This window comes from Tetrao urogallus, assembly GCF_951394365.1.
Source record: "Tetrao urogallus genome assembly, chromosome: 15".
In the NCBI taxonomy this organism is placed as follows: Eukaryota; Metazoa; Chordata; class Aves; order Galliformes; family Phasianidae; genus Tetrao; species Tetrao urogallus.
The window spans coordinates 4,065,686-4,086,095 of NC_136828.1; the positions used below are offsets into that span (position 1 = coordinate 4,065,686).

Consider the following 20,410-nt stretch of genomic DNA (forward strand, 5'->3'; position numbering starts at 1 on the left):
TCTGCTGCTTTCACTGCTTCAGCTATGAATTGTGTTCTTGGCTGTAGTTACAGAAGAATGCCCAGCAGTACCTTGTTTTGGATTGCTGCAATCTACATGGCAGCAGCACATTTCTTTCCTACTCCAGATGGCAGGAGTTCAGACCGGTTCCACTGTGGTAGCTCTGAGCTGTGTGCTGGGTGGAACATGGGATCAGATTGCTGTTTTTGCGTTTTCCTGTGAAGACCTGTAGTTCACCACTTGGTGTATGTTGCTTTTGCAGCTTAAGATTATTAAGAAACAATTTCTCAGAACAGAATATTTCATGCCAATACAGCACCATATATTTCTGCTGCTTTGTCCTCTTTCTCCACCTCCCATTGATTGTTTCTTCAGTGCAGTAACCTCTCACTTCTCTATGTCACAACTGCTTACAAACTGATTTAGGAACTGCTGCAGCTTTGAAGATCTCGTATCTAGAGTTAGTGTTAATTGTAAGAATAGGTTTGTGCAACCACCATTTTAGACGCTGAAAAACAAGAAAGTAGTTGCACTAGCTTTATCAATATTCTGATTTAGGAGGTGGCAAAGATTTCAATGTGTTTTATGTGTTTAAAAAAAAAAAAAAAGGCATTTCAGTATACAAATTGCAGATAAGATTAGAAAGCTTACATGTCAGTGGAAGCTACTGTTTGGGAGATGAAGCAGAAGGCAAAAAACAAAAACAAAACCTATTTTCTGTGGAGAAGCAATTCTAAAGGTCATCTTCTACATGTATTGAAAATTGTAACATGGCAAATAATTAAGATATGTCATAGTTCTTTGTGAATTTGTTCTTGTTTTGCATGCACCATGATTGCCATCTTCCATAATACTCTACTTGTGTATTAAACAAATGTAAATATATTTTCCTGAGAGAGCTTTCAAAACCCATTTGAAGGAATTGAGATGTAGTTTCTCGAGGAGAGAAAACAGACTGGAACCTGTATCTCATCTTTTCCTTGTCTGTAAATCCTTCATGAGGAAAGCCATCAGGTAAGAGAGAAGTATAAAGTTATTAAATACTTTAAGGTACTATTGAAGCCACATGAGATCACAGAAGCCTATAAGCTGAAAGCAAATTTCAGAGTCCATCAAATCCCAACTTCCTTGTTCAGTTGGGGCTAATGACACCATTGTAATCATGTTGCTCAAGGACTTGTTCCAGTTTAAATTTGAATGTCTCTAAGATTCCATCACCTCTGTGAACAACATGTTCCTGGCTTAGTTTTCCTCATTATTAATTTTTTATTCTTTGTAGTCAAGTAGAATTTCTGTTTCTGCAACTTTTGACCATTGCTTTTTATTCATTCACCCTGCACTTGTAAGGAAAGTCTGATTCTGTCTTTGTTATGCTCTGTTAGATTGGAGAAGATGCAGTTGAAGATTTGCCAGCCCTTTCTTGTACAGGCTAAGCGTGACCAACCCCTCTCATGGTCTGCAGTCCTCTGACCATCTTTGCAGCGCAGCACTGCACTGTCCAGTTGAAAAATGGATCTCCCATCTTGGCAGACTCCAGACTGGTCAGAGAGTTCCAGATGCTGCTTCAGAAGTGCTGTGCAGGGAGGAATAATTTTTTTCCTCAGTCCAGTGACTATCCTTTTGTTAATGCTGCCCACTATGCAGCTAAACTTTATTGCCTTAATGGTGGGATGCTGATCCATGCTTAATTTAACATTTACCAGTTCTCAAGCAGATCTTTTTCTGCAGAGCAGTGCAGGGGCTACACTGTCCCTAGGTCAGTTTCATCTCATCCCACTCTTCTGACTTAGCAAGATCTCTATAACTGCCAGAACTGCCCTCAGGTAGATCCATTAGCTGTGACATGTGAACTTACGTTCTTGCACTTCATACAGTCTTCTGTGAACATGTTATGCTGTTGTGGAACTGGACTTTGTGCTGGAGGGATGGCATTCATAGCTTGTTGCCAGTTAGACTTATAAACATTGATTGCTTCTCCCTTTAAAGGCCAGCTGTCTGGGTAGATTTTAAGCACCTTGTATGTTGGCAATCCAATGCTTCTAATCTTTCTGGTTTTTTTTGTTTTTTGTTTTTTTTATTTGGGAACAAGGGTGCTGCATTGTTCTCCTTCAGTGTGCTCTAGTAAGGACGCAAGATGGGACCTAGATGTACTCTCTTATTTTGACCTGTGGGAAAAGCTCCTTTTATGACTTAGTTTGAAACCTTGCAGGAATCAGTTCTCATTATGGAAATGAATTTTGATAATACATGCTACGTGCTTCAGATTGCCTTACTGTGTGGCTTTTCAGGCAATTCTGATGACCAGTGTTTTCAAAACATGATGTAAAAAACTTCTCATTATTTTAAAAAGGGGAAAACACTGGTTGATGGAATAGAAGGCTAAATTGTAGTTGAAAAAATCCTGTATAAAATACCTAACACAGTTGGAGGAAGTGGGAGATAGGATGGAAAAGTAAGTAAAAGAAAGATTTGGGTGGTCATGTGAAAGCAAGTAGAAATTAATATGATAGAATTGTGTTTATTTGAACCATTGAAAATTGCAAGAGAAGGAGTTGTCTAGGAGTACAGGGAGAGGTAGTGTAATAAATTGCAGCGTCATAAAGGTAGTCAGAAGTTTGAGCAGTGACACTTGGAAAGAATGATGGTGCTGCAGGGGATGCTTTCTTCATGTGTATCTCTATTATCCACAGTACTACATGGTCTTTACTGTAGGCAGGAGTTCAGACTTAGTTTTTGGTAGGTTGTTGACCTTCTTTGAAATGTAAGTAAATACATCTAACCCTCCTACACTGTGGATGTTGTGTTGTTTCATTAGTTTGCTCCGTGCTTCAGGCATCAACACAAAGTGAGCCTTTCATTTTCAGATGTATACGTAGCAGTAACAAGAGCACAGACTTGGGTACGGTGCGTTGTATGCGAAAAGAACCAAAAGCAGAAGCTTCTCAGTGAAGAAGTTCTTTTTTTAAGGTATGAGGGAAGTCTTTTTTGCTTCCTTACTACTGCCTTTTCGTCCTATGCTCTCTGAAGAAAGTGTATTTTGCATTTTCTTTCTTTTGAGGATAGAATTCTTTTGGAATGATATTGTTTCTTAAATGAAATCCGAGTTTGGATCTGTGTTGAACCTTCCAAAAAGAGGTGGCCGCACTCCGTATGACTGCAAAAGTAAATGATCTGAGTCAAGTGGCCTGGTCACATAATTAAGCTACAACAGAGAAAGCTTGCAAAATCAGTCAGTTGTCATTATTGGTCCACTGTGATTGGATGTCTGATTCCTTCTGAAAAAACTGAAGTGGCTGCTCTTATTATCATTTACTGGGGAGTGCCAGCAACGAATCTGGAAGAGTTACACCGCTGCTTTAAGGAAATCTAATATATATCAGATGGAACCTAAGTTTAAAGATGAGCTGATAGCTGTTTATCTGCTGCCCTGTGTACTCTTCTAACATTTGTACTGTAATAGTAACATAAATTCTAACATTTGTAAGAATGATTTCCATGTTAAGTGTCTGCTCTGCCTGCAGTTTCTCTTCAGTAGGCAGTCTGGGGCAGAGTGGCAATAAAAGTGTATTCTTTGGGGCTTTTCTGTATTTGCCTGTCTTTAAGTGTATTACTATTTGATTTAATTAGAAGTTTAATTGTTCTCAAACCGACTCTAGAGCAACTAAGAAAATTCCTTTAACAGTGAAGTATTAACTTGCTTAAAGTGCCTCGCAGAACCAAGCCTTGGAAGCATTTCTGATGCCATAAAATGGAACAAAAAGGGAAACTATTTCATTTGCATGGGAGGATAAAGTACATTTAATCTAAAACAGACTGCTTTCAGTATTGATGGTTTGCTTATGGAGTTCAGCAAATTTGAAGTAGAAATCTTATTGATATTAACTCTACCCCATGTAGAAAGAATTAATCACACAGAAATATGTGCATGTTCAAAGTATCAGAAACCCAAAGCACTGGAAGTTGCTTTTTTTTTTTTTTTTTTTTAAACTTTGAGTACAGCCATCTTAATTTTAAAACAAAAATGTTCTGCAACTGACATAGTAGCATTTCTGATGTTTTTGAAGCAGCTATTAATGTAGTCAAGCTGTGTTTTTTCTTCTTGTGTGTGTAATCATCTGCTCAGTGGTGCACTCTGTAACTAGTAGCAGGAGACAGAGGAGTGGCCTGCTGTGATTGATGGGGCGAGGCCCAGCAAGCTGAAAGAGCCCCATCTGGATTAGGTTTTGGGAGCAGTCAGATGTTGAGAGGGAGGTCAGTAAACCCTGGATTAGCTCCCCCTCCTTGAACACCCCTATCATCCACACTCTTACACACATTACATTGCTCAAACGCCCTCATCCGTAATTGATGCTTGCTTTGGGCAGATGCTGTATGGCCTGGGACTAGAGCAGCTGGCTAAGTTTATGGAGGAAAAAGGGAGCGGGATGGTACAGCAGGTATTTTCACTTTTATTTTCACTTGAAACTCTTGTTTTTTAGTCAGATCAAGGCATTTCCTTTAACCAGCTGCGCCACTGCATGTTAGGCTTCTAATACATGTTTTGTGGCTTCATTTGCTCTGAGAAAAGGCAAACTGCAGTGGTGATTGTGTCTCTGCTGTGCTTGATATATCTGACAGAGCCTTTCGTATGAGCAGCAGGTTTACAGAGTAATGTTGCATTTTTCTTCTTTGTTTCCATGCCCTAAGGATATGATGCAGTTTGGCTCATTTAACTACAGTATGAGAGGCTTCCTCTAAATGTAAAATATCTCTTGCCAAAGAAACAGGATGCTCCAAACAGAAAATAGAGTAAAACAAACAATAAACTGTTAGTTAGACTTTAAAATGCAAGCAAGCAGAATGGTTTTCATTGAATAAATACATTTTTTTGTGCTGCAAATGTGTTTTTAAAAAGGAACACTGCATAATATTTTCTGTACTCTGTCTTTTGTATACAAACATAACAAGCTTGCTTTATTATGTTTTGACACTTTTCATGGGTTTGTTAATTATGAAATCCTTTCAGAGCTGAAGATGCTAAAATGACAGGTTAAGATCTGAGGTACTAGGAGTATTTCAAATTCTAAGCTTTTCTTCAAGTGGAATAATATATATTCAATAGGAATGATTTCACTTACCTATATCTTTGGAATGCTTTCTTGTTTTGTTCTTTACAGTTCAGCATTTAACCAGAAAGCAATAAAGCTGGTTTTATACACTGCCACGTAAAGCATATTTTTCAGTTGAAATGTGGTTTTCATTAAACCTCGGGCCAGAACATTTAACTGAGCCTGACTGTCTGCCATCCTTTGTTCTTCTTTCTGTTGCCAGCAACTACTTTATTAAAAACCATGCGCAAAGCGAGCATTAAAGGGTCATTTAAACTTAAAGGTACTTGGAATTGAGTCCAAAACGACAACTTCTGTTTAGCCTCTAATGTCTAGGTTGTATTAAGCAACATCTGTGTACTGTCATCCACAGTTTAGAGGTTGCCCTAATACCTGAGTTTGCAGGCTAAGTAAGGATCAATATTTCCTGTTGCTTTCAAGGCAATTTCATATTCTCCGTTTAGTGAATGAGATCGACTATTTCCTTTATTCATTTTAGTTCACTTATTTTAAAGTACACAGTGACATTCCATTTTAGGTGACTATTTAAAGAATTTTGATTAATTAGGATCCATACAAATGTAACAGTTTTGTGTCACCTGGAATTTCTGTCAACCAAATGTCACAAATGTTAGTTTGCATGGTATTATTCTTAATGTAAATTCATAATCTAAACAGCAAGCACTGGTGTGATGCCTACATAAATAATAAAGAATGTTTATACTCGTGTGCTTTCATACTACTTTGTAATATTGTGTCTACTGAATTCATTATGATTCAAAAATTCACAGATTCTGAAGGCTGCAGAAGTTCTGCAGCTTTTAAGAGACTAAGAACTCAAATTTATTGTCATATTTTTTAACCTTATGTAGAATAAGCACGGTTTTCTTCTTTTTTTTTCCTCCAAATATATTTAATGAACATACTGTTTGGAATGTTAACTTTGCATGCTAGTGTTCTACTCTAAGCATTTTTGTTTTCTTCTAATGGAAAGACTGCAAATTCCTGAATCTATAGAAGGGATGTGTGTGTGTGTGTGTGTGTGTGTGTGTGTGTGTGTGTGTGTGTGTGTATATATATGTATGTATGTATATGTATAAACCCCAAACAAACAGCAAACAACCAAAAAAATCTGAACCAACCAAGACATGCCTGACTCTTCAATTCCCATTTATTGAAGAATAGTCCCCACTATTAAGCAATTCAGATCTCAGCGTAGTGCATCCAGTGAATGAGGTAGAAGAGCCTCCACGGTGTGTGTCAGAATTTCCCATGCAGTTTGCCATTCTATGGTAATTCTAAATTGTGAATTGTTTGGAGTTGCTGGTGAGAAATCATATAAAAGCTCAACCCTCTTAATTAAATATTAGCTGTAATTAGCACTAAATGTGAATGCTTTGAATATTAATCAGGATCTCATAGAGCTGTTGTCAATGTTAATGAGAAACAGTGGGTGGTCTCGCAGCATCTGTTTTAGGACTCAGAGTAGTACAAAAACATGTAGATCAAATGCACCTGGACATATCTGTTGGTCCCTTTGTTACCATGATTGCTCTTTTTTAACAGCTGCTGACTCTAATGCCATGTTTAGTATCTAAGATAAACAAGTAGCCTAAAGACCATCAGTGCCAGTTACTGAGCTTCAAAGCCAGCATGGTGAAAAATGCTTATACAGGCAGAAGTTCGTTCTTACCATTTGCTGACATCAACCATAAAACAGTCGATTAAGAAAAAAAAAATCTAAGCTCCCCTGCCCTCCCTAAAGTTTTACAACTATTTATTTAACATTTAGTAAAAGTCTCTGGTGGAATCTATTCATTGCTGTTTTTAATCTGGATTTTGATGTGAAGTAGAAGGAGATAAGAAAGGAGTCTTTCCATTGTAGTGCAAGAGAACATAAATACGCATTTGGAAGTTTTAAACCTCCCTTAAAATTTTTAACAGGCAAGCTGCAGTGTAATAATAACCTTGGAAACATTGTAATTTTATAGTAATAAAACTTACTGACTTAACCAAGTGAAGTATGTAAATAAAACTGTTTTCATTTTAAAGATTGTGAATGGAGCGAGGTATACTACTTGCACAGGCCATGCAGTAAAAAAGTACCAAAGATCAGATTAAAATGGAGGAGGTTTTGATTGCTAATATAAAGTCTTCCTTTTCTAGGACACAGTGAATGCCTTTTACAAAGCAAAATGTAGTTTTCTCTTCCAAGTGTACCTTGTACCAAGCTTTGTTCCTGAAATGTGATTTTGCAAGTTTTTAAAAGTTCCTGAGTTTAGGCCCAGTTGAGGTCAGGTCACCAATGTCTGAGGTAGCTGAAATTGGCTGGAAATGACCTTAGGTGTGAAAAGAATGACTTTTCTTCATCTAGCCTATTCCAAAATTAGGAAATCAAGATGAGTAGAAGTAAGCTGAATTGTTACAGTACTTCTGCATACTTTGGTGGGAAAAGGAAAAAAAATATTTTGAAAACAAATTGCATGCTTACTATTTTTTATAATTATAAAAAATACTATTTTTTATAATTAATATTTAGAGGGATATAATTTAATCTTTTAAGCCAGTTAGCCCATCTAAGTTTTGGAGTCCATAGTCCCTGTATTATCTGCCTGTGGTGCAATGTCATCTGTAACATCGTTGCTTGGACATAGTTTATACCTGAAGGATTGCGTTACATGTTTTCTTCCATAGTATCATTACAACTTGGGTTGAGCAGAGCATGCCAGTGATTAACCCCTTGTTCTTGGCTCTAGTGAGGCTGCCCCTCAAATACTGCGTTCAGCTTTGGGTCTATCACAACAAGAAAGCATCGCGGTGCTGAATTATGCCCAATGAAGGGCAGTAAAGCTTGTAAAAGGGCTGGAGCACAAGTTTTACTACAAGCAGCTGTAGGGAAGCTGGGATTATTTAGCCTGGAGAAAAGGAGGCTCAATTGAGTCCTTATTGCTCTCTACAGCTACTGTAGAGGAGTACTGTACTGAGGAGACTGTAGCGTGGTGGAGTTTAGTCTATTCTCCAAAGGAACTGTGATGGGACGAGAGGAAATGGCCTCAAATTGTGCCAGGAGAGGTTTAGGTTGGGTATTAGGAAAAATTCTCAGTGTTATGTAGCATTAAAACAGATTGCCCAGAGAAGTAGTTGAGTGACCATCTATAGAGGTATTTAAAAGATGTCTAGATGTGATGCTTAGGGACACTGTTTAGTGGTAGGCTTGCCAGTGCTAGGTTAATGTTGGATTTGATGATCATTGTGGTCTTTTAAAACATAAATTATTCTATGATACCAAATATCTGACAAATTAGCATGCTTGACTTTTCACTTTTGTATCAAGCATAAGGATGGATGTAGTTATGTAGAGATGAGATCTTTAATTTTATTTGTACAGGCATAGTGTAATATGGAGATGAATTACTATGGTCTTCAAGTATATATAACCTTGTAAGTTCTTATGTCTATTTCTTTTGAGAGCCAGTAACGTTAAAAAAAAAATATATCTATGTTAAATGGTGTTTTCCAGTTGATTTGTTTTTTAGATTCAAATGCTTGATATTAGGATTGAATCTGATTGTTTTTGCATTTGCGGTTTGCAGTTGTTCAGTATGTTGCACCTCTGAATACTGTGTACAGCATTACTTAACATAAATATTTTCAGGTGTGTTAACAAAATACACCTCAGTTCTGCTCAGAGTGCGGGGAGCATGTATTGAGTTCTGTAGGTGGTAAGTCAGTATGGATCCCAGGCTATGGGGTAACTTCACCAGAGCTCTGTATTGGCGGTTGCACTCAGAAACATATGGAATGAACTAAGTTTTGTCCATCTTTCTTGTTTGAGTTGAGACTTTAGTTGAGGTAAGATTCCTCTGGCATTTTGCAGTTAAGGAACAGTCTGTAGAGAACAGCAGATATTAATTGTAATAAGATTTAATAGTGTTAGGAAAGTGGATTTAATTCAGATAAGAAATACTCTCAGGAAAACTAGTGTTGTGCCCTTTTCAGGCCAGCAATGCTTGCTTGCTTGCTAAACTATTTTATCTCACGACACATTTCTTCCTTTTTTTTTCCCCTTTGATCTTCACAGGGTAATCAGGAAGCTACAGCACCTCCTGACACAATGGCACAGCCTTATGCCTCAGCCCAGTTTGCTCCTCCTCAGAACGGTATACCTGCAGAATACACAGCCCCACATCCTCATCCAGCTCCAGACTACACAGGCCAAACCACTGTTCCAGAGCACACATTAAACATGTACCCTCCTGCTCAGACACACTCTGAACAGAGTGCAGCTGACACAAATGCACAAACTGTCTCCGGCACAGCCACAGTAAGTCAAGGTTTTGGCTATTTTTAAAGCTGTGTATTTAGAGTGACGTGTGTTGTTTGTTTTTTTTTTTTTATAATGTCAGTTCTTATGTTGCACTTAATAATTCTGCATTTCACTTGTACTGGGATTGCTTGCATTTTAAAACTTGTCAGTATTAGTGAATATTAGTCTTCTGCTTTTGGAGCCTCATATGATGTTTGGGAACATTCTGGAATCTGTAGTCCCTTTTCTATAATATCAGTCAGACAGATTTGTCAACAGCATGCCCATGAGTTGTATAGATTAGGAAAGCCAAGGGGGAAAGGAGGAAAGAAAAAAAAAAAAAAAAACAACACACAAATAGTAACTCATTTTGTGATTTTTACTGTACTCTGTATTTTTTGACAGACGTGAGCAGAAACCTTTCATAGAAATACTTGTTGAATGATACTATGTTGAAATTACTTGAGTGTATGAATGAGTATTATGAAGAGCATATCTGCAACACTCCAGAGAGTTTGTTCATGCACTCTTCACCAAAAGTTGTGGGGGGAGTCTGTGCTCAACAGAGTGTAAATAATAGACTTGTATTTGATTTATATATGAAGTTCAGAAGTGTTATGAATTATGCAAGAGACTCCTCAGACAGCCCTGTCCTATAATTTAAAAGTCACGTATTTCATACATGGATAGCGTAGTGCTTCTGTTTTAATTCTTGATTGGAACCCAGTATGCCCAGTGCCCAAGGCTAGTAGATTTCTGAGCTACTGACCACCTGCATGACAGTTGTAGGATAGAGCACAGAACAGATAACTCATTGAAGTTTGGACATATGCTTGAAGCAGCCCTACCTATTAGCTGTCATTGTCCTTGCTACAGCCATGGTCCATACTTCATCTTACTGTCCTTTACTCCCCTCCAACCTCAAGTCTTCTCCACCAGGGCAAGAGAAAAGGGAAAGCACATACCATTAAATGAGTTTCTGTGGAGACTTGTGTGTCCTGTCACATCACTAATTTCTTTATATGGAAATAAACAAGAAATTAAAATACTAGTATTTTATATTCTGTATCTAGAAGGCTGGGAATTACCTAGGGCACTTGCATCTTATTGTATTAACCTCTGAGGAAAGAAGAGGAAGTCCTTGTAATGGATCTTTAAGAAAGGATATGAAGATTTTTCTGTATCCCTAGGGCAAGGTCATCACAGATTTATTAATACTGATCAATGAGTACTGTGCCTCTAAACAGTCAATCACACATACTAAACAAAAAACAACTAACCATACAAAAAACGGTGAAAAAATTCACCAAAGAATATTCCTTGCTATTATCATGAACTGTTTGTTTATGATCACGAACCCCACCTTGAGAGATGCCTTTGTGAATTAGTTACACAGTTTTGTGGTCTTCACAGTAGAATGTTTAATTCTTTTACATTTGACTTGACATATTCTTATTGCTCTGATTGGCTGTTTGCTGACAATGTGAGAAAGTTGAAGAGCATCCTATTTTCCTGTATCACATAGTTTTCTGTATAGCTCCACAGTGTCCTCTTTTATATATCCCTTTGCAAAGCTAACTTTGGTTCTTTCCATCTTTTTAAGTTTTCTTCCCTGGTCTTTTTTGAAAACTGTTGCCAAATGCCAGTGTCAGTGATTTAGAGTAGAAATTCTAAGCAAGTAGATAATCCTGAAAATTATTATTAAATTATTATTTAAAGTATCATCTTTTCTGTTGTCCCTATCTAATTCTTTCAACTTATTTTGTTCTTTTAAGTGCTGTTGTACACTGATTAGGCTGCTGTGATGCCCAACTCAGCCTTTTTGTGCTTTAGAACTGTTGGTCTGTTGCTGTTCTGTTCTGAAGAAAAAGTCTGTATTTGTGAAAATCAGTGATAAAACACCTCTCGATGTGAGTAGAGTTGAACACATCCCTTGTCATTTATGGCTCTCAGTTTATTGTTTGCTCTCCTGTTTTTGATTTTTCGGTTTGAAGGAGCGTTTTCCTCTTTATCAGAAATGTTGGGTGCATGTTTTTCCAACATTTTCTGTGGCAAGGACTGATGACAAGAGATCACTCGGATTGTCTGTGATGCTCTTATCATTTTCAAGTGTTTTATTCAATCCCAGCTCCAACAAATCCAATGATTCCCCTGAAAGTTCTGAGATAGTAGTAGGCTTAACTCCTATTTGTTTTTGTACCCTTTGCAATCTGGTCTTCTGATTTCCTTATTGCCTTACTAATTTGCAGCCTGCATTTTACTTGTCATATACTTCCTCTCTTCTGGCTTCACTAGGAGTGAATTTTCATTCTCTGAAGGATGATCCTTCAATTCTACTAACTCTTTGTATTTTGAGAATTTGCTGTATTTGACTCTTTTTATAATGGATCTTCTTCTTGCCTTTCTATTTATTTCCCTTCTTACACAGAAATGCATGTAACTTTCTTTAAATAGTTCCCCAGTTGTTCATAAAAGATTAGATTTCCTTGCTTTTAACATTAGGATATTTTTGAGAGTTATTAAAAAAAAAAAAAAAAATTGTTTTTCTAAATTGCAGTGTTATACTGGAAGTTGTAGAAACTATCCCTCTCTGTAAAAGCGTACACTGAAAGTACCATTTGTTGCCCTGACCTTCTGTGCACTTCAACTCAATTGAGCACCTTTAATTAGTTTTTGTAAAACAAGTCTGGCTGCTCTATCAGCAAGTGTGCCATTTTTCTTAGATTTAGCTCTTTATTACATTCCTAAGTTCTTATCAGTTGAGAAACAGTATTTTCTTTCTTGTTTTTGCTCACATTTACTACCCAGCGCTTTGAAAATTCCAAGTAGGAGATACGTAACTTCTTGATACTGTTAAGACTTCTCTGCATATCTAGTTCAACTACAATTTAATGGATATCTGTTTAGCTGTGATTAGGTTTAGAGATGCTCTTCTATTTCCAAAAAGTCTTTTTTGTGGTTTTTTTTTTTTTTTTTTTTTTTTTTTTTTAATGTTACTTCACTCTATATTTTGTTAGGAAAAGTTTTGAAAATGAGTGGTGCTTAGTAGGTGACTCTGTACTTTGATATAATGAAACAGGAGAAAATGTACAGGATGAGAAGGGAAGTAAATATTAAAGGACAGGATGATTTAACTGAAACAATATAAAACAATCTGTGCATGATAAAATAGTGTGATTTTATTTGGAGTCTTCTCTGAATCAGATGATTTTCAACTTTTGGATCAATATGTTTATTTAAATTTAATCAAGGAAGTAGTCTATATGAGTATATGCTTAGTCAATACTCATCTAGTCCTGGGTTCTCCTGTGAGGTTAAGTGCTAGTAGATTTTTGGCATTGCATAGCATCAAACGTACTTTTAGTCATTAACAAAAACAATAAGTTGTTTCTTTCAAGAAGGCTGGATCAATAGTAAAAGTGTAACAAACTTATGATTAAATAACATCTGAAAACTTTTCCTGGTAGTTTTGAGTGTTACGTTACAAAATGTAAAATATTTTTAATAGATTCCATCACTGTAGGAAACGTATCACCTTTTCACGTGTACATATATCTATGTGAATGTACTGTTTGTGTATTAGATCTGAGAAGAAAACTTGTTCAACTTTTGTTTCTGTTTTCTGTACAGTTTCCATTGATGTCAGTTGGAGATGGATTTGTAAATATAAAGTGCATTAAGTCTGCATGTGTAAGAAAGCAGATAATAGCGAACTTTGTTTCTCTATTGCTTCCCCTTGAAAGTGTATTATACTAGTAGTAGAAGGAAATATGGTATGGTAAAAAAAACTGGTTTGTGCCATTCTGATTTTTATGTATGTGCGTACGTTAAAAAAAAAATCACCTCTAAAGTTAACTGTGCTTCTGATTTAGATAAACTGTGAGATCATTCTTTAGTCTCTCTTCCTTGACATGTAATGTCACCAGATTTTGCAAGCTGAGGTACATTTCTTAAGTTGTATGCGTGGACAGGCATCCTTAAGTAAAACAAAGCTGCTTTGAGATGTTTGCGGTTGGTTGGAATCAATGTGCAGCATGGCACTGGGGCTTGCAGTGCGTCTGAACTCCTTTAGAAGACCTGAAATGAAGCTGCGTAAGTCCTGTGCAGTGGTTAAGTATCAATTTGCCAACTACCAAAATTCCTCACGTAGCACTCACTGAACTTGATGCTCTTCTCTGTAAGTGTAGTTGGTGTGCTGGATAAAAATGTCTATTCTTACAGTTGACCTGCTTTTACTTTGCGTTTTTGCATGTCCTTTGGGAATTGATGGTTTGAAAATGTGTCATTTTCTTTTCTTGGTGTTGTGTCTGGGTTTGTGCATTCTTAATCATGTTGCAGGAACCATCTCATAGGGATTTGGAAAGGCTTAGTGATACTCTAGGCTGTATGATCATTTGCCATGTTGAACTTGATTATTTTCATGAAGAGATTGTTGATTTATTTATTTATTTATTTATTTCCCCTACTGATTTCTATGTTGAGCTTTTTAATTTGGCCAAGAAAACTGGATGGAAAAAATATCCACACAAAAGTGCTTAAGTGTATCACCCAAGCTCACAGATGGGTAGACTGCTCCTATAGTTCTTCATATAAATGACTGGTATGCTGTGTGTTTTTTACCCTTTTTTATTCACCTTAGTTATCCTTTTTCTATCCTATTGCTTTGTTCCTGGTCTGTCTACCTTCCTGATGTGGAAGTAGGTTAGTTCTTTCAGGAAACTGTATTTCATGATTAGCAGTAAGCTATATCCTGCTTGTCTTAGAGGTGTTCATCAGTTGTTCTCATTTTTACAGCAGTGCTAATGAAGCAGAGATACTTAGAATGAAGTTGTCTTTAATTTGCTCATTTGTCATGTAACTGTAATTGTGTTCATTGGCCTAGAGGTAGGCTTTTCTTCAGTCCGCTACAACAAGAAACTGTTTGGAGAGCAGGACACTTCTAGATGCTGCTGAGTTCAGCTGGTATTAAACTTCTCTCTGAATATTCTGCTAATGCCTAATAACTTTGCATATTACATCTTGCACATAGATCCTGGATCTGCCTCTTTGTGTAGTTCTGTCTGGAAAACACATGGCACAGAATTGCAGTACAGAGAGCCGTGTCAATCATTTCTCAGAATAGCTGCGCTTGGAGGACTGTGCTCTCTCTGTGGAGCAGCAAGGAACTTCTCACCATGAAGTGGCTGTCTTGCAAGACACATTTCCCCATGGATGTTGTGGTTTTTCTTGTTTTTTTTGTTTTTGTTTTGTTTTGTTTTTGTTTTGTTTTTTTTTTCCCTAACTGCTGTCAAGACTTTTTATTCTGTTTCAATTCTGGTTTTGTTTTGTTTGTCTGCAGATGTTTGACACCAGCTTTGCTAGATAGTTGATAATACTTGTGTTCATTTAAATAATACCATGCTGCTTTAGGCTGTTGTATCATCATGGTGTTCTATTTTGCTTACACAGTTTGACTGCACCTGCTACTAGAATAAAATATTTCAAGGAGCTTGTTTCAACACCCCCAAGTGCTCCAGAGCCTCCAAAAGCAGGCAACTTGGTCCAGCTTGTTCTCTTACAGTATATTGAGAAGATCAAAACTGACATCCCAAATAAATAACATCATGCTGTGCTAGTTTGGTGAGGCACAATAATGTCTTGTGACCATAGGCATTATTACTTCTAAGAGGCTTCTTTCCTGAGAGCATTGCATGCAAACTTGGTAACTGCCCTGTTTGTGTTTCTTTGCTTATGGTAAAGAATAGCACAGACATTTTGCTCGCTTGAACATCTGTGTTTGTCAACGCATGCTCTAACGTAGCTTCTTCTCAGGGATACGCTGAAATTCAAACAGATTGCTTTATATGAAACACTTTAAAAGTGCCTCTTTTTATTAGTTGTGTTGCCTGCTAAGAAGATAAATAACCCTTTTCCTGTGTTGCTGACTTAACATAGACTTTGCTTCCAGAAAGTACTTGCCATGTGTCAGTAGGTTTTGTTTTTAGTTTTCTTGCACTTTGTGTTGTCTCTTGGGCTCTTTGCTCTCCATTCCAATTCTTTTATGCTTTATTATTGGCCTTTTCTTCTCACTCAGCAGTGTTAAGTATCCAAATGTTCTGGCTGTGCTTCAGGTTCTGATGTCTTGAGAAAAACATTTGTTGCACATTTTGCTGAATAAACGAAGCATGCATTTCAAAGGGAACCTTGCTGTGGTGAAATAGCTAATTACAACTTACTTTATATTTGACCTTCTGCATCTTACATTATAACATGGTAATTAGAAACAATCCTCACTTATGGGGGTTTTGTTGTTTTGGTTTTTGTTTTTTGTTTTTTGTTTTGTTTTTTTTTTTTTTTGAGAAAATTAGCTCTCATTTTCTCTAAATACAGGAGTGTCTCTGCTAGATTAGGTGAGACTAATTATGTTTTCCATTCTCCTGTAATTGGCCTGCAAAAAGTGGTTAACAATTTGCAACTTTATCAAAAAGATATTGATTCCTTCTTGCACCAAGTTATTGTAACTGTAGTATAAACTTCTGTATAGGCAGGAGCACTTTGTCCAAAGGCATGAGGAGAATATGTTGGCAATAACGTGGTCAACCTTAGGTCTTTGCTCGCAAGAAATGAACAGAGTAGTCAGAATGGCTGGATAGACCATTCCGTCAACTGGAAAAATGTTTTTGATATGGAAAACTAACAGTGTTTGTAACTAACAGCTATGAAGATCATTCCCATTGTCTTCCTGACCTCTTCCTTAAATTATAAGGGTGAATTTCTGGTAACGTGACAGTCTTCTCACAGCATCGTAAGTTATTCTCCATGTAGGTATGACTTCCTATTGGTCTCAGTTAATGATGTCTTTGGGCAGTATTATACCTAAACCCTAAAACATTATTATTATTATTTTTTTTTTTTAGTCCCTGTTTATACTCTCAAGTTTCCATTGCTCTCCCACATAGCTCTCTCTTCAGCTATTCTACCCACTCACTCCCAGAATTACTTTAAGCCCACTCGTGTGGGCTGACTTACCACTTCCCCTTACTTAATATGCTCCCTTTCTAGGCTCTATGTGAAAGAGCAACTTGATTCAGACATCTTATTTTGCTGTTTGTCAGTATTAGAAAGGCAATAGTGTGGCATCTGGATCCGTCTTGGCTGAACCTGTAAGCATTTCAGTTCACCTGTAAGTTTGAAGCTATTTTAGAGTCTGCTAAGGATGAGGCTGGTCAAAACACACATCACAGACAGAAGTAGGCAAAGGAAAAATTTCATAGAACTAGGTATGCATTCAGGAAACCATTACAGGTTGTCCTTTTAAACTTAAGTGGGAAAGGATATAGACAGAGATAATAGTCCAGTGCACATTTGTGTAGTATTTAGTCATTCTGTGGTACACAGAAAGGTTTGGGCTGTCATTTTAAATTGCACAGTCCTAGACCTTTTATGACCAATTGTTTATTAACTGCAGAAAAAGAGATTCTGGATTGTTTTTTCAGTCTTGAATTAATGCTACATAAAAAAAAAAAAAAGCAATTTATATACAAAGAAGCAGTAGGGCAATAGTAATTTACATTTCAAGAGATTAGCTGCAATTTGTGGAAAACTAGAGTAGTTTATGTAGTTTATTTTGTGTGTGTGTGTGTCTTGATTCCACTCAAAGGCTTGTATGAAGCTAGAAGGTTAATCCAGCACACGAGGCGGTAACAGTTGAATTTTGGCTATGAAATCATACATACCTTTGAACTGTACACTGCAGGTAACACGATTAAAAGTATTAGTAGGAGAATAATGTATCTGCCTTAGTGAATCTGAGCCACTTAGGACATAGTTTTCTGAGTTTCACATGAATATCAAAGTTCAAAGAAAACTGTTTCTTATTATACATTATTACATTGGTTTTTTTTCTGATTTATATTGAAAACAATGCTTTAAAATATATTTTAGATAAAATCATTAGCATAATAATACATGCATAGATCAACATCATTAGTATTTAAAAAAATGAGATACTCTTAAAACTAATTTTTACTCTTCCTGCCTGAAGTTTTGTGACCTCTTAAGATAAATTGTCCCTTACAGTTGTATTTTGCTATGTTATCTTGCTAGATATTACTTGAAATAGTGTACATATTTGATTGTTTATTAAAAGGTGTGTCTACAGTAGAATGCTTCTACCCAAACCTTATTCACTATTGTCCTGAAGTAAAAGGAAACCCCCCGTTGTTTTCTAGTGTATGAAACTTACTTAGCTGCTTCGTGTAAAATTGAGGTTCTTTTACATTGACATGTGAGCTGTTGTTAATTTCAGAAAAAACAGCTGATGAAAGAATAACTTCATCTTATTTGTTACTTTATTCTTAGGTTTAGGTAACTGCTGTGTGCTTTGTGTTCTTTATTTACGTGATTAAAATTGCACGTATGGTTTGTTGGGACTGCAGGGAAACGGGTAATTGAGATGGCTTTATATACAAAAAGGAAGTAATTGCCAATATTCTTAAAAGAATTACATAAATGAAAAACCTGCCTCTCCTGTTTTGCTTGCTTCTTGCCTGCTTTTAATCTTTGAATGTGTTGTATTTATTTTCTTGTTTATGACTCTTTAATCCCTTTTTGATAATCTTCCTCTGATTTTCCACTTAGGTTATTTTTCAATATGATTGCTTTGTCTACACTTCCCACTTCATCCCAGTTTTTGCCCATTCCCATATTATGTAGTGTTTTTAATTCCCTCCCCCTGATGTTACAAAGACAACCAACATTGGTTTTAACATGGCATGGAGAGAATATGGGAGAGAATATGTAATCTTCTGAAGGGTTGATGTGAAGAACATACACAAATTCTGCCTTTTTTTTTTTTTTTTTTTTTTTTTTTTTTTTTTTTTTTTGCTTAACCATTCATGACCTTTCCACTACAGACCACTCAGGCTGTCTACTACTCTTGATCAAAGGGATTTTCTGCATTTTCGTTTCCAGAGTAGACTCTTTAAATCTCATCTACTGAAATAGCTGCTGTTGCCATTGATCCCTTCCCTGCCTGAGAACTGTCAATGAACTCAACTAAGAGTCTTATCGCAGTACACAAATTCTGATGTTCCCATTTAAAATCCATCTTAATATGACAGGAAAATGCATCATTCCCTTCAGGTGCTTCACAGCCGCCACAAACAGTTCTGCTAAAGTGTTTCTGAGAGGAAGGGAACTTCAGGATGTTCTTCCCGTTAGTCTCAATCAAAGGTCTAATAACATGAGCAGGTGTTATAGAATAGAATCATGGAATACCCTGGGTTGAAAGGAGGGTCACTGAGGCCAACTTCTTTGGACAAGGTGTAGTGGACAAATTTTGTGAATGAATGGAGCAGGTGACATCATAGATGATTTGCCATTGAGAGTACTTCAATTTCTGTGTATTGACTGATTCTGAGATGAGACTGGCAAGAATGAGGATTTTCTCTTGCTGTGATTTTTCCTTGATTTGTAATTAAAATACTTTATTACAAAAAAAAAAAGAAAGCAAACGGAATGCCTTCTGACTTATTCAAAAAGAAATAGCAAAGAATGATTATACTTGGTAATCATTTCTGTTTTGTTTTGTTTTTTTTTTTACCTTTTAACAAGAAGTGCAACAAAAGATGTCAACTATTTAATTTAGGAAGGATTAGCATAACTTCCAGCTGTTCTGGAGAAGTATCTAAATATTTTATTTGAAAACCATGTGTACCCTGCATGTAGACTGCAGGGTACCTGCAGGAACCCTACAACTGCAACATAGAGAAGTTTTGATCACCCAGCTATGCAGAGAGATCCAAGTCTGTCTATGCTATTTAGAGTGCTTGCAGATGAAGCTTCAGTTAATGAAAGGTCTGACACTTCATAAGAGTGCAATATGCAGAAGTCAACCAAACTGAAAGGAAAATATGTAAATTTACTGTAACAATGTAAGTATTTCAGCACTGCTTCTGCTTTTTATAGTGACATATGGAGTATTTTATAGTATGTTCTTATTTCCAAAATGGTATTGTACCAGGTAGCATTAAAGCAATACAGTGGTCTGTAACTTCATTGTAAGTTAAATATTTGATATAATTAATCTTAATATGAAATTATATTGGAAACTAAGTTATCTGTGCTTTCATTTATGTTAAAGGTAAATTGTTGCAGGATAGGCTACAGAACTTTGCTTGTAACTTCTGCACTTGTGACTGACAGCAATTCTCTTGTTATTTCCTCAGAGGCCTTTTTTGCTTTCAGTGGTATGAACGTACCAGGATTGTGCTGAGAAATATGGTTTCTTATGGACACATTCCATTTATCTCTTCTATTACACAGGTTTCAAGCGCAACACTATCAAATTCTGTGAGATGCCTGGTTTCACCTCAAAATAATACCGTTTCCCTATGCTTATTTTTTTCACTTTTTTCTTTGAAAGGAGATGGGCAGGCACAGCTGGCATGCTGTCTAAAACTGCAGCAGGAAAAAGTAGTGGATCATTTCCATTTGTATATGAATGTCACTTTTACTCTAGACTGTGTTCTGACTTTGACAAATACGATGACTTTGTGTCTAAATGAATGAAAAAAATAAATGATTAAAGGATAGATAAGTAGCTAGATTATAAGCAAATTGAAAATCAGTTGTGTTACAAGCCGCTTAATGTGATGCGCTTAACATATAGCAGGTATTTATTAGAAAGCTTGCTTAAATTCTGATTTTCTTTGTATTTATTTCCGATCAAGAAAATCTCAGTTTAAATTTTGGGAAGTAGTTATTTTCTCAGTGTAGGCATTGAATCATTCCTAATTCCTGATCACTGTTTGATACTCATGAGCTGGTAATGCTTTAGTCTAGTAAATTTTCACCGTGATTCATAGTGCTTTCCTTAAGTTGACAGAGCAGAATTTTATCCTTAGAGATGTGTTGCAGACACTTTCAACTGAAGGTGGCTTTCACTGCTATTCATTGTAATCTAGCAGAACTGCTTACAAGATTTTTATAGTCAGGAGTAGATACCTGCGTAGTGGGGTCCTGAGTTTATGCAGGG

General features: G+C 36.5%; 1 protein-coding gene across 9 annotated transcripts in view; it reads left to right on the top strand.

Annotated features, from left to right (window-relative positions):
• RBFOX1 (RNA binding fox-1 homolog 1) overlaps positions 1-20,410 on the top strand; it is a gene marked incomplete at both ends in the record, with an annotated part of 253,772 nt that overhangs the window by 115,445 nt on the left and 117,917 nt on the right. For 8 of the 9 annotated variants that reach the window (XM_079542960.1, XM_079542964.1, XM_079542965.1 and 5 more), the window contains one exon: positions 9,169-9,411. In XM_079542960.1, the coding sequence (XP_079399086.1) occupies positions 9,169-9,411 (243 nt within the window). Of the gene's footprint in view, positions 1-4,403; positions 4,437-9,168; positions 9,412-20,410 lie in introns of those variants that run through there. The other variant, XM_079542966.1, reaches the window with a different exon arrangement.